Consider the following 15066-nt stretch of genomic DNA (forward strand, 5'->3'; position numbering starts at 1 on the left):
ATATTATATATTTTAGTATTATTTTACTGTGACTGCAATAATCTTATTTCTTTTACAGTGGAGGTGTAAAGTTCGCAGACCTGAGCCCTGAAGAAGGTAAAGATTAATATCTTAATTTATTTAAGACTTTTTATTCAGGGCTAATTTTTCAATTGCCAAATAAATTTAACTGACAAATAAATCTGATATTTTGCAGATTCTTAATATAAAAACTGTCAATAATCTTTGTTGCTTGGGGCTGATTTTCCAATCGCCAAATAAACTTTAGCTGATGAAGTAGATTTCGTGTACACAAACTGTCAAAATTACGCATTTAAAAGTTATTTGGTTTTGGTGGCTATTGAAAAATCATTTCTTTAATTAAACAATAATAAATAATCGGTTCTTTTTTATAGTAGAATAAAAAATTTAACCAGGATTTTATTAATATATGGATAGATTAGACGTAGAGAAAGTGCCTTTTAGAGTGTCTAAGAATAGGTCTCTATTAGTAAGGTTGAAAATTATTAAGGCTTGTCCACATCAGCCCGTTACGACATTCTCAACGTGGAACGGTGCATTGATGTGACGTGCTATTGTATGGTACGGCAGCGTCGCCGTGAAACGACGCGTCGCACGTCGTCGGCCCCATCACTATTCAGTATTCATAATTGAAAGTTATGGATGCACCCAGTATTTTCTTTTTGCGTCTTCTTAACAATAGATAGAGCGGTATACTTTCGGAGCAGTCCATCTAGAACGATACTGCTATTTCACAAATTTGTGAGTGAAAAATGTACCTGAAATGTAGTTTTCGACACGGTAACGTAAACCAGCACGTCACGTCAACGTGCCGCGCCGCGACACCGCACCGTTTCACGTTAACGACATCTTGACGTGGTGATGTGGACAAGATCTTAGGCCTTATAGCTAAACACCTATGTAATGTAGGTACCATAAATTTATTATTACAGAATTTTAGAATCACGCGATCACCCTTCAGCTTTTTTACCTTTGAACTCTCGCCGCTGAGCGAAGACCTTGAGACTAACAACTAAAAATAACTTCATAAATCATAATAATTGAATTACTTAGGTACAAAATACTAAAGTTCTATATTCCATAAAAATATTATTTAAAGAAACCAAGTTAAACTCATGATAATAATAAGGGATTTTTCAATGGCTAAATCTTAACAAGTCATGTGTTTATGTGTTTATAGAATATATTTGTATTGTTGTTCGGAAACGTCTATAACGATTAGGGTGAAATTGTGTATTTAGTTATGGAACATAATATTTTACTTTCCAAGTGTAATACACATGTGTCATCGCGATCATTTTTCTGCAATTTTTTTTAATCAAAATATTCCCACAGCATACTTGAAAGACACCGACTGATGTTCCATCGGCCAGATACTAATCTTTCTGATGAATTATAGTTTTTGTATTGGAATTTCTGTCAAAACATCATTTAAGCGCCGAAAAAACATATAGATATAATAAAATAGTTCTACATTGCTTTAAATCTGAATCACAGTCTGAATACATTGTTACACATTGATTTATTGATTGAATAATAATAAACTTTGTACCTACATACATATAGGTGCATATTATAGGCGTAGCTGTAGTAGGTATACTCAATATGATATAACTCAATTTAGTATATCAAACTACATTGCTTGCTTTTCTGTTATGTTTGATTTTGAACGTTAAAGCGTTAAAGCTCGCAGATTTTCTCGCCTTTGTACCCAGAAATAGTACGTATATTTATTTTCACATTATAATTTTCTTTGTGACCTTGATGCTAAGCTACAATTATTTCTTATCGCAATAAATTTTCTTCACAATGGAATTTTCTACGGTTCCTTCAAACTAATAAGCATTGCATTGAAATTAAACCGTAAAGACATTATTAACTAATTATTATTATTATTTCTTTTTATAAACTAAATAATTACTAACATAATATATCTCAAAATATCAGGCAAGTCCAAGATGTTCTTACACATCAGCAATAAATCCGTTTATTGTTAATATAAAACGGAGCTTACCTATTTCGTTTCTGGGCTTAAAGAGTTTGTACTTACTAAGTTAACTCTGAAATCTGAATTGTCTTGGTCGAACATTGCTCCTAAGGCAGTAGAGTAGACCCTAGACGGTCGCATTAATAAATAATATTCTAATGTAAATATTATGTGCTAACCACATTCTAAAATAATTAACTTTGCTTCGTTTTTAGTCGACTTTACACTAACATAAGTCTAGTTTCTTTAAAGCGAGGTTATAACATGATTGCATCAAATAAATTAATCATTTATTCTTTATTTATCAATAAACACAATACATCTTCCGAGATAAAACAAAGTAGTAGGTACATAGGTAAAATCACGCCCATCTTATTCTAATGATTGGTTTGCGTAAGGTAGGTCAAAAGAATTTTCATTGCCAAGACGTTCCTCTCATCATCATCGATACATAACAATAACTAACTGCGCAAAGTAATTATGAGTATAAATGTTGCTTCATTTTATTACTACTGTTTTTAGTATTTAAAATATGCAGTTAAAATAAATTCGATACCTTAGTAAAAGTAATTTAAAAATATTTTATGTGTATGATGTACGAGTATATACTGCCGAAAATCTCTAATTGAGCAGATAGGTACGGTACATCATATCCAGGATACGTTTACATATACATAATATGTATCTGCTGTCACAATGGTTAGCTAGCGCTATTATATTAGACTAGCTGATGCCCGCGACTTCGTTCGCGTGGATGTAGGTTTTTAAAAATTCCCGTGGGAACTCTTTGATTTTCCGGGATATAAAGTAGCCTATGTGCTAATCCAGGGTATAATCTATCTCCATTCTAAATTTCAGCCCAATCCGTCCAGTAGTTTTTGCGTGATGGAGTAACAAACGTACACACACACACACACACACATACAAACTTTCTCCTTTATAATATTAGTGTGATTAGAATCTCAGACTTATAAATAATCGTAATTCCAAACGTTAGTTTAACTGTATCAAGGTACGCGTGCGTCTATTTGATTTTCGTGCACTCAAGATTTGTAATATATCATTTTGATAATTTATGTATATTATTAGGCATAATAAATTTATAACTGAACTGGATGATGCCCCCGATTTCGTCCGTCATTTTCTATTTTTACAAATCCGTTGGGAACTTAGATTTTTCGGTATAAAAAGTAGCCTATGTCCGTCTCCGGGATGCAAGCTATCTAGCTGTAGTTTGTACCAAATAAATGGTGTCCGCGACTTATTCAGTGTGGATTTAGGTTTTTTAAAAATCCTAAGGAACAAAAGCCTCCTCTATACGTCCTTCCTCGGGCTGCATATCTCAAGTATCGGTAAAATCTGTTAAACGAATGAGGACGTGAAAAGTTAGCAACGGACAGAATTTTATTGTATTAGTTTGGATTAGGTATATATGTAGTTTCTCGTAGGCGCAGTTAGATATAATATTTCTTGCGTAAGCAGAGTAAATGTGTATTATTGTTGTTATAATCACTGAGGCTCGGGCCCGGTCGGCCTCGTCACGTGCTACATTTATTTTCGTTTCAGTAGCTTTGTGTTACTGCTAAAGCTTTATCACGTGTAGCTTTCTATAGAGTTGCTATAGATAACCGCATTAGCTCATTGGCAGAAGGGCTGCGATATGAAACTTGAGACTTGAGTACCTACTTCCTTCCTGCGTCGTTTCCTCAATTTTGAGGATCGTGGCTCCCCTTTGACGCAATCCTTGCTAAGATGTTCTTCCATTGCTCTCTGTTTTTTGCCGCGTGGATTGCATCACAGATGGGTGTGTTGGCCGCTTCTTTTATTTGGTCTGACCAACGTCTCGGGCTACGTCCCCGGGGTCTCTTTCCTTCGATCTTACCAGTGACCATGAGTTTTTCAATATTGCTGGCGTTCTTCCTTGCGATGTGACCGAAGTACTCAAGGGTTCTCCGCAGACAGATGTTAGCTAGCCTCATCTTAATCTTATGTTTGTTAAGTATTGAGACGTTGGTTCGATGTTCAGTCCATGAGTACCTACTAACGTTCCAAAATGGTCGAAATATCTACATCCGCTACCTTCAGCTCGTACGTCATGCCTCACATAGGTTTTTTGATTGGACTAAATTGATCTTAAGAAGTCCTAATATTTGCTTGGTTCTTTCATTTTCATCAACTTTTTTATTCCGAAGAAACCCTCCTCGAACTCCTCGACTACTCCTTACATTTCCTCGAAACGTCGTACTAAAATCCTTTTATCATCAATATTGTAACTCAACTCTCAGGGCTTTTTATTCAGTGTCTAAAAAAAATTCTTACTCAGGACTGCCCACGAGGTCCCTTTTCTTTAGAATATTCCTTATCCACAGGGTGTCTTGACTAGATTTTGACCTTTAGAAAATTTGGTTCAACTGGTTTAGTTTCTTCTGAAAAAAAATTCATCCAGGACTCGCATGAGGTACCGATTCTTTAGAGCATTTCTCTTACCCTGGAGATTTCATACCTTTACAAAATATAATAAATACCTCTTGATTGGCAGGTCCTGTAATTTAAAAGTAAGTAATCTCTTATTCAGGAAGTCCGTACCTTTTAAAAAAATCTCAACCAAGAGGTTCTACAAAATTCACCTACTTGCACCTAATATTGGTTATAGTCATTTAAACATTTTGATACAAATTACTTTTTATCGAAATGTACAAACGCTTGATGAACTACAAAGTTTATTGTTTTCAAATGATAAGCTAAGGTGAAGTAGGTATTGTTTGTTATAATTATATTCATTATGTATAGGATCTACTGATATGAGACGGGTATTTACCTATTTCCACGTGTTCATCACCTGATCAAACCCTGAAAACGTGTTCTATCGGGTAAATTTTATTCTTCCTTTTGGTCGCCTTCTAAAATGAGAAGATTCTCAATTCGGCACGTTTTTGTAGCCTGTACAGTGTACATCGATCCATTTCCCTCAACCATCTCATTGACTAACTATTCTATTTTTCTCTTTAACTTTCCATCACTGTCTATTAAATAGGTAATATTTATGTTTAGTTTGTTTCAAAATATTAGGTACTATTAGTAAGGTAAATTACTCAAAAGACGTCACCTGAATCTTTAAAGGAAGAAAACACAACCTTTGTATTATACACTAGCTGATGCCCGCGACTTCGTTCGCGTGGATGTAGGTTTTTTAAAATTCCCGTGGGAACTCTTTGATTATCCGGGATATAAAGTAGCCTATGTGCTAATCCAGGGTATAATCTATCTCCATTCTAAATTTCAGCCCAATCCGTCTAGTAGTTTTTGCGTGAAGGAGTAACAAACATACACACACACACACACACACATATGTGACTCAATGACATCTTGTATATACGTTCTAGCTAGACCGTATATGTATAAAATACTTACCCTTGCGGCAAGGGGTGCGATTATTCTTCTTAACCCCTTATGAGCTTCTCTGAATCCCACAGAAATACCTAACCTATTTTCTAGAAGTGGATCATCATAGGTTAAGACAACGATCAACTTTTTTGTAGTTACCCATTATTTAACAACCGGAAACTAGAGATTAACGTGCTTTTCGAAGCGCTGAGGCTTGATGACGACCAAACTCTTTGTCATCAAAATAAATTAGAAACCTGTGGAACGATTGCGGTAGACTGACAGCTCCAATGTCACGATCGCAATCACCTCTGATTGGTTGATGCTCGCTCGCTATTGGCTACAATGCATTGTTGCAACAAGAATACCACAAATTCAGACATAAGATCGTAATAATGATTGATGCCGGTTTTCCGGAATCGACCTACTAAAATTCAGATAAACTACACATTTCCGGCACTAATGGACCTTGTATGTAAATTGGTATTCAACCAGACCCGCGCACCGAAATTATACAAAGGTCTTACGAACTTTAATCTCGTTACTAATTATATGAGTATACATGTGTAAGTAGGTACGCGTGATAGGATAGAGTACTTTTATGGGGCTTCACATGAGCGAGTCTTTGACGCAATCATTTCACGGTCACGTTCATGGTTGCTCTAGAAATAAATCCGAAACAGAGAACACGAGCAATAACGTAAGATTGATCTGCATTGTTGCGATGCCTCAAACACATTCCAAGTTCCAACTAAGAGCAAACAAAACAGTATTTTGGGATTATATGCAATTTGTAATAAGATATTTTGTTTGGCGTTGCGAAATGGATTTCTGATTTCATACATATTACGAAGATGTCCAGATGTTTGCTTTCAAAGGTTTCAGTATCTTGTTTAATTTGTGCAATTTAAAATCCGTTTTCGTCACAACCTGTAATTACCTACATCTCGTACGTTCCAAAGGCTCTTACGAGCCGAGATTACGAAATGGTGCGCGTACTAACGTCTCAAGCAGGACTTCCCCGGTTTGATTTAGAAGTATCCGAACCGAACTCTTTGCCTGGGTTTTTTATTAATCTGTTCTTGAGATATATTATTAGGTTAGAGTTGACTGTGTGACTATTGATATTAAAGTCGTTTTTTTTTTCAAAAGATAGTCTCAGGGGGTATTTGATCCATGAATTAAAGAGTATTAAAGACTAGTTAAGTACCAGGGACTTCGTCTGTGTTGGTGTTAGCTGGCGGGCGTGCTCTGCCTTTTTGGAGTGTTTTTTTTTTTTTTGGTAAATCTGACTGGAAAGCGCTCTAAGGGGGTGCCGTGCGTATGTCGGCGAGCGCTGGCACAGACGGGGTCCATACTTGTATAGTTTAACTAACTTGTTACAAATAACTACAAACTTGACATTGGCTAATCTTTGTAAAGCCAGACGAGAGAGAAAAAAAAAGTTAAGTACTAGGTGGAGCCCGGATACGTCATAACTCATTAGAGCAACAAGTAAAGAAATGTGCCACGCGTTTGCTAAGAACATTCTAATCTAAACATTGAAAATCGATGCTGCGTATCAAGACTCAAGAGATTAGGAATCGATTGTGGATTGGCAAAGTTTTCCGCGTTCGCTTTCAATCCTTTGATGCGTCATTATTGATCATCCGAAATCAACCGTAAAACATGTTATCGATAAAAAAAGTTTGCACACTAGCGGTGTTAAATGTTTTTTTAAATTAGTTAATTCACCTTGTTGATCAGATCGCATTTCATCATCACTTAATCAAGAGCGTTATTAATTGACCGCTCAACGGCACTTGTTTCCGTTTCATTAGCGAGTCCTGTTGCATCGATGATTATACTCGAATGAACTGACAATAACTCGATTCAATCGATTTTGTTACGCTATTCACATTTCGCTCTTATGCACTCCTAGCTAGCTGCTAGCTAGGTATCTGGTATTGCTTAGTTACTATTCGCGATCATATCGGCGTAAAGTTGCCTCTTTATGTGCAATTCTACAGAATATATTAATTCGGAGAATGTGTCAAACAACTTTTCGACTTAGTTCCTCCTTCACCTTTCTACTATCGTACCGCAAGATATCGTCAAGGTTTGCACCCGTACGATGTCGAAATTCCACGGAAACATACGAGTCGATTCGCTTCCTAGTTTCTAATTAGAACCGCAAGGATATGGTACGTCCTTCCGGCATCAGTTCTCATTCATTTTGTATAGGTACCTTCAAGTCAAGAGTGAATAGGCATCTAGGCAAGCGTGTTTCACGCTAGGCGTTCAATCGGAGCTGGTGTGCAAGTGATGTTGTAGCACCATCACTTGCCACCAGGTCCGATTGCAGCCAAGTCTATGAATAAAAAAAACGATGAAGGTTACTTTCCACAAGGCATACACATTCCTTGTGGAAGAAAGCTAGCGAGTGATATCAGTAGAATGGGAATCCATTAAGAACTTGTTTCATTTTCATGGTTCTAGCATTATTGAGTGAAATTCTTGGAATCGTCAAAAATCCTTGCTGGAAGGTTGCCTTAAAAACTTGAAATCTTTCATAGAAACATTACTCATTAAATTTAATACTTGAATAGTTCATAAATATTAAATACTTACTAGATCGGACGCCACTTCCGTACTCCCATTTTCATTGTTCTCGCGTAGGTAAGTACCTACCTATTTACGTTGAATTTTCCTCACTGAATGGCGTAGGCGTTTATTTACATCCGGTGTGAACAAGATGAATGCAATTATTATTAATAATACTCTTATTGAGTAGGAAGGTACAACCGGTTTATTTGTCATCAAGATAGTAACAGTAAATAATTGTATTAATTAATATAGCTCCGGAAACTTGTTCTGTATCTAACTTAAACGTGCTTAATCATTGAGGACAGAAAAATGTTCTACTGTATTCTGTTTTCTGCACTGATTAATTACTAATATAAATTAAAAACTCATTGGATTTCTTTGTTTAAAGTTTTGTACGATGTCTTTAGGCTAAATACTACCCGTGTTATAAATACGAAAGTATGTTTGTTCGTTGGTTTGTCCTTCAATCACGTCGATCCGTTGCGACGTGATTGAAGGACAAACATGCATGGTCATAGCTAAGCGAGAGTGGCATAGGTCTATAGTAGTAGATACTTTTCATCCCGGAAAATCAAAGAATTCCCATGGGATTTTAATAAACTAAATCCACGCGAACAAAGTAACGGGCGTCAGCAAGTCACGTATAAAATAAATATCAACAACACAGTAATTAATCCTTGGATTGTATACGTCACTGACTGACATGCTTTGTCATAAAGATAACAAGTGTAAATTAAAAATTTATAATACCCCCAACAAGTGAAGGTTACAGTAACTAGAAAAGAGCTGATAACTTTCAAACGACTGAACCGATTACTATAGCTAAGAACACTCTCGATCAAGCCAAAGGTGGCTTGGTGGCAAACAAAAAAAACTAAATTAAAATCGCTTCATTTGTTTAGGAGCTACGATGCCACAGACAGATACACAGATACACACGTCAAACTTATAACTCCCCTCTTTTTGGGTCGGGGGTTTATAATATCTCCTCCTATTCCCGCCTTTGATTACATTTCTGTATATACATATACAAAAGGAAAAGCTGACTGATCTATCAACGCACAGCTGGAACTACTGGACTGTTTGGGGCGAGCTTTGGCATGCTATTACGACGTAGACATCCGCAAAGAAGGGATTTTTGAAAATTGGATCCCGAAAGGCGTAAAAACTGGGGTTAGAAATTTGTGTAATCCACGCGGATGAAGCCACGAACATAAGCTAGTTTATTTATAACACCCTTGTAAAATTGTGTACAAGGGTTTTTAACCCCCGACCCAAAAAGAGGGGTGTTATAAGTTTGACGTGTGTATCTGTGTATCTGTCTGTGGCACCGTAGCGCCTAAACTAATGAACCAATTTTAATTTAGTTTTTTTTGTTTGAAAGGTGGCTTGATCGAGAGTGTTCTTAGCTATAATCCAAGAAAATCAGTTCAGCCGTTTGAAAGTTATCAGCTCTTTTCTAGTTACTGTAACCTTCACTTGTCGGGGGTGTTATAAATTTTTAATTTACACTTGTATAAATAAACTATTTTATGCCTTAGGAAAATAATGGCAAGTGTATTTTCTAGAGGCATTCGAAAACAGTTGAGATATCGCAGGCCATCATATTTTATACATTTTATGATGTTAAATATTTGCTGCAAATTAAATTGTTTGAACGCTTGGATAAGTTTGAACGTAAGAATATGACGTCAATCATTGTTGTGAACATTATAGTCTCTGTGTAGGTGTTACCCACGTTTACGCCTGCCTGATGTATGAGTAAATAAGTCTTAGGGTGTGCAAAGTCCACAAAGTCTCAAAGCCCGAATAAATGTTAAAGGTTTTGGACAGAGTTCTCAATCATCATCATATTATCAGGTACTTTTTACATTGATTCTAAAGTGGAAGGCCAATTTCTTTAAGAGCAGACGAAAGTCCGACTTTTAATTATGTCCAGAAGGTCTTTACAAAGTTAACCATGTTCGACGTGTTCACACTAACGACTTAGCCCGTAATTGGGGTCGTATCGATTAAAGCGGATGAGCGGAGAGATATTTAGGGATCCCTAACCATATTATAATATGCAAATGTATTGTTGGTTTGCCCTTTTATCACGTCGTAGTGGAGCAAGGAATGGACATGTTTTTTTTTTGCATTTGAGTTAAGAACCTGGAGAGTGACATAATATAATAATAATATAATATAAGCCTTTTATTACTGAAAATAAAATTTACATTTTAAAATACAATATTATGTAAGTTATACATGCTTTTTAGGTAAGTTTACATAATTTGAATTTTTAATTTTATAATTACAGTAGCAACAAATATATGTTTAGGTAATATTTCTTTCCATTTTTGTTTTCTTAGTGAACACAATTTATTACTATAGCAATAACTTCTTAATTTAAATTTTGATTTTTAATCACAATTTATTCTAAATAAAAACTGTTTTTTTTTTTTTTTTTTTAGTGACATAGGCTACTTTATATATCGGAGAATTAAAAATTTGATTCCATGCGGACGAAGTCGCGCGCATCAGCTAGAAGAAAAGATAATTTTATCATCTCAATTCTGTTTTTTGTCCAGTGGTATGTAGGTACTAGGTACAGCATCCCCATGCGTGTAGAAATCATAATAGAGAAAGATATTTCCTTTTATAGGATCAGTTAAAAACTGACATTTCAATATGCGATATGATATTATTTTAACTGTATGCTATTTCGATTCTCTTATCTTTATTTAGTTGAAGGTGATCTGAGTTTTCTCAGCTGTTATTGCTATCGGTATTTACTTAGATATTATTTTTTCATCAGCGGTAACGTTTGGTTTCGAAATGTTTGATTGAAAACCTTGCGCTAGTCTATTTCTTTTGTCATTTTTACCTGCTCACGTACTGTAAAGGGATCAAGATCATGACGTGTCCAATAGTTATAGTAGGGCAAGAACAAGAACAATCATTTCAATTTCAATACACTTAGGCTATTCGATGTCGTTACATTAAAATTCGTGACTTTACATTTGCAGCCAAGTAGTAGGTTTAGTGCACGACAGGTCGACATGGCGTGATTGGTATCTCGACTTGTTGTGAACTATACCTACTTGCGTATCTTTTAATTTAGGGCTGAGTATTTAGACTTGAGCCTTGAGTGTAAATTGACGTTGGATTTGCGGTAAATCTACCTTGAATTGTGAAATTAAGTTTGGTCTTTCACATAAAATAATAGATTGCCGATTCTTTGGAGTCTTCTTTAATCTATTTACTATTTTTAGTCTTCTAAAGAAACTATTTAAAACTAATTGATTGCCTTCCCACTAGATTTGTTCCAGGATGCATAGTAAGGGATGTGTGTGAACTGTGAATCACTTATAGGATCGGTATATACCTATTCATCGAGACATTTAACTCTGATAGATTTTATTCAATGAGCTATATGAAAACTAAGCGATCCTACTAGTTTCGCACTCCTCCCTCGCTAGACACAATAGTTCGCACAACCTGAGTGGAAAGGTCAGCAATTGGGTTCGGTTGTTGAACTCAGTCACAAGGTCGGATGACCCCTGCGATAATCTATATATTATGTTGCAAAATTACGTTGTGGTGTTATATTATAGCAGCCAAGCCAATAAACGCCCCTGACAATTGTCGGGGTAATTGCAAAAGGTGCAGGGCCGCTGTAATGGCGCACGCGAGACAAGGTGACTACGGTGAGTCCCCGTAGCCTCGCTAAAGTAAAAATCAATTATATGAGCTATTAACCATATACAATACACCTACGTAGAGTCATCAACAAGAGATATTATCTATTATACATTAATACTGATCGCACATTACACCCGAGTGAACGCATCGAATTTCCAGCACTGGAAATGCTTAACGCCCTCAGGAAAAGAGTCCATCCGCGCGCGTGCCATAAATGCAGGTTTCTAAATTGATTGCTCTTAACGATAGGACCGCCTTGCAGGGTACCCTTATTATCTTTTCCTTGTGTATGATGTTCCCTTGTATGTGTGTAATAAAAAGATAAGCTATCTAAATGCGGCGTGTGCTACGACATTTCTTTGGCGCGTCTTATAAGTAGAACTTGCCCTGGTCTGTGGAACTCGCCGTCATTGCATTTGCAGTTTCAGTACTGAATAATGCACAGCTTTGGATGCGTGCAGATCGGGCAGGGAGCTACAGCTTGTTAGAAATGTGCGATCAACATCATACCTATTAATATTGCTCTCTCATTAGTCGTATAATTCGTTAATCATCATTAGGTTCTACTATGAGGCCGCATACCTAGTTCTTTAACCTCGCTACGTCTGAACTCTGAAGTGTAATTTTATTAATAGCTAGAAATGCTATTCTATATTGTTTTAAGATTCTAGACGACATTTATTTGATTTGCTAGGTTTCATCTATCTCAAAACTGAAGCGTTTTTAATTAAAAAGGCTTTACCCTTTTTGTTTTCGTAACATCTCCACTGTTTACCCATATTCGCAAAAAAGAAATTTGATTTGATTTGAAAACGTTTTAGTTATTGTTAAGAGCGTAGTAAAAACCGCATCAAAAAACCTAAATTTTTTGGGATTGTGACGTTTTTTTGGGAGTTTTCTTAGCAACTTTGCGTCACGCTCGAATGACAAATTACCTACCTGTTCACAACATTGGCAAATCTTTCTTTTTGTTTGTATCGTTTTTCATTTTAAATGTATACAGCACCATTATCGCGATGATTGATGGGTGAAAAGCTGAAAAGTGTCGACCTTGAGTTTCCCCTAACGTTCTTGACCACGCAGACTTACAATGTTATAAAATTATTCACTTAACTTTGCTATTATAGATTTGGTTTTTAAAATTTAGGCGTACCAGTTCTTCAGACCTGAAACTAGCTGTTTTAGATCTCAGAGCATCTTAATATACCTAGTTGAGCCTAAATAAAATAGGAGGTATTTTCTATCATAAAAGCACCTTTCAGAAAGATGGACATTTTTGAACAAAAAAAGTATGCTGTTGGAGTAATTTGTAACGTCAACTCACAGGATAGAGAATCAGCTTATATCTATTACGTCTATTAACCTGGTTATTGGTATCCCCTTTGATATTTTGCCATTTGTTGCACTAATTTTTATATTTTCAATATTCCACGATATTCCCCACAGGCGTTATTTTAACTTGTTACGTATGCTAAGTGACGTATTTAAAGCAAGATGCTTTGAGATAGATTTCTTGCCGTGGAGCCTGGTCACTGTGTACCCCCTTTGATATTTTTCCGTTTGTAACTTGTTTATTTCGAATATTCCACGATGTCCCCCACTGGCAATATTTCAACTTGGCACGTAGATGAGAAGGGGCGGAAGGAAATGACGTGTTTAAAGTAAGATTTTTTTTGAAGATTTTCTTACTGTCTGTAGAGCCAACAATTCAAATTAGATGTTTACTGAGGTGGGTTTATGGTACTCGAACATTTTTTAGAACAAGCCAGCTCTGTAATTAATCAAGATTCAAAATTCATACTATGAACAAGGTAGTTTCTTTTTCTAAAAAAATCCTCTTTTATACATATCTAGGATATTACACTTAACATCTATAAGTTACTATCTAAGTATTATTATCAGAACTTTATAATGTTTACGTAAAAGTTTATCACTTACATAGTCTTTATCAGGTGTAGTGTGTGAATTGTATAGTATTATCGTACGTTGTATTTTATACTTGTGTATATGTCTCAAGCTTATCTTTAAAACAATCCAGTATAGTAGTCATTGTTATTTTTTTTATTCCGGTCTGCTGACCACGGAGGTCACAGTTTTTAAAAATATTGGATTCTCACCAAAACATTTTTATGTGACGAAGACCAAACAAAAGCATATCTCAATAAATATGAACTCGGTGAGGTTGAAACGATAGTGTGAAAAAAATTCTGACGACTGCGTGTAAGTTAATAAAAAACCGATCAAGTGCGAGTTGGGCCTCGCTCTTAGGGTTCCGTACACAAGTAAATAAATAATTAAACAATAAATAAATATATTCAACAAAAAGTGTCAAGAGTGAATAGGCATCTAGGCAAGCGTGTTTCACGCTAGGCGTTCAATCGGAGCTGGTGTGCAAGTGATGTTGTAGCACCATCACTTGCCACCAGGTCCGATTGCAGCCAAGTCTATGAATAAAAAAAACGATGAAGGTTACTTTCCACAAGGCATACACATTCCTTGTGGAAGAAAGCTAGCGAGTGATATCAGTAGAATGGGAATCCATTAAGAACTTGTTTCATTTTCATGGTTCTAGCATTATTGAGTGAAATTCTTGGAATCGTCAAAAATCCTTGCTGGAAGGTTGCCTTAAAAACTTGAAATCTTTCATAGAAACATTACTCATTAAATTTAATACTTGAATAGTTCATAAATATTAAATACTTACTAGATCGGACGCCACTTCCGTACTCCCATTTTCATTGTTCTCGCGTAGGTAAGTACCTACCTATTTACGTTGAATTTTCCTCACTGAATGGCGTAGGCGTTTATTTACATCCGGTGTGAACAAGATGAATGCAATTATTATTAATAATACTCTTATTGAGTAGGAAGGTACAACCGGTTTATTTGTCATCAAGATAGTAACAGTAAATAATTGTATTAATTAATATAGCTCCGGAAACTTGTTCTGTATCTAACTTAAACGTGCTTAATCATTGAGGACAGAAAAATGTTCTACTGTATTCTGTTTTCTGCACTGATTAATTACTAATATAAATTAAAAACTCATTGGATTTCTTTGTTTAAAGTTTTGTACGATGTCTTTAGGCTAAATACTACCCGTGTTATAAATACGAAAGTATGTTTGTTCGTTGGTTTGTCCTTCAATCACGTCGATCCGTTGCGACGTGATTGAAGGACAAACATGCATGGTCATAGCTAAGCGAGAGTGGCATAGGTCTATAGTAGTAGATACTTTTCATCCCGGAAAATCAAAGAATTCCCATGGGATTTTAATAAACTAAATCCACGCGAACAAAGTAACGGGCGTCAGCAAGTCACGTATAAAATAAATATCAACAACACAGTAATTAATCCTTGGATTGTATACGTCACTGACTGACATGCTTTGTCATAAAGATAAC

The 15066-nt window shown here is 35.8% G+C and overlaps 1 protein-coding gene across 5 annotated transcripts in view; it reads left to right on the plus strand.

The window, feature by feature from the left end:
* Nucleotides 1-15066, plus strand: part of LOC123880078 (TRPL translocation defect protein 14) — a 40300-nt gene that overhangs the window by 1611 nt on the left and 23623 nt on the right. For all 5 annotated transcript variants that reach the window (XM_045927983.1, XM_045927999.1, XM_045928005.1 and 2 more), the window contains one exon: nt 59-96. In XM_045927983.1, coding sequence (XP_045783939.1) covers nt 59-96 — 38 coding nt within the window. The remainder of the gene's footprint in view (nt 1-58; nt 97-15066) is intronic.

The sequence above is a fragment of the Maniola jurtina genome, chromosome 3, assembly GCF_905333055.1.
Source record: "Maniola jurtina chromosome 3, ilManJurt1.1, whole genome shotgun sequence".
NCBI lineage: Eukaryota > Metazoa > Arthropoda > Insecta > Lepidoptera > Nymphalidae > Maniola > Maniola jurtina.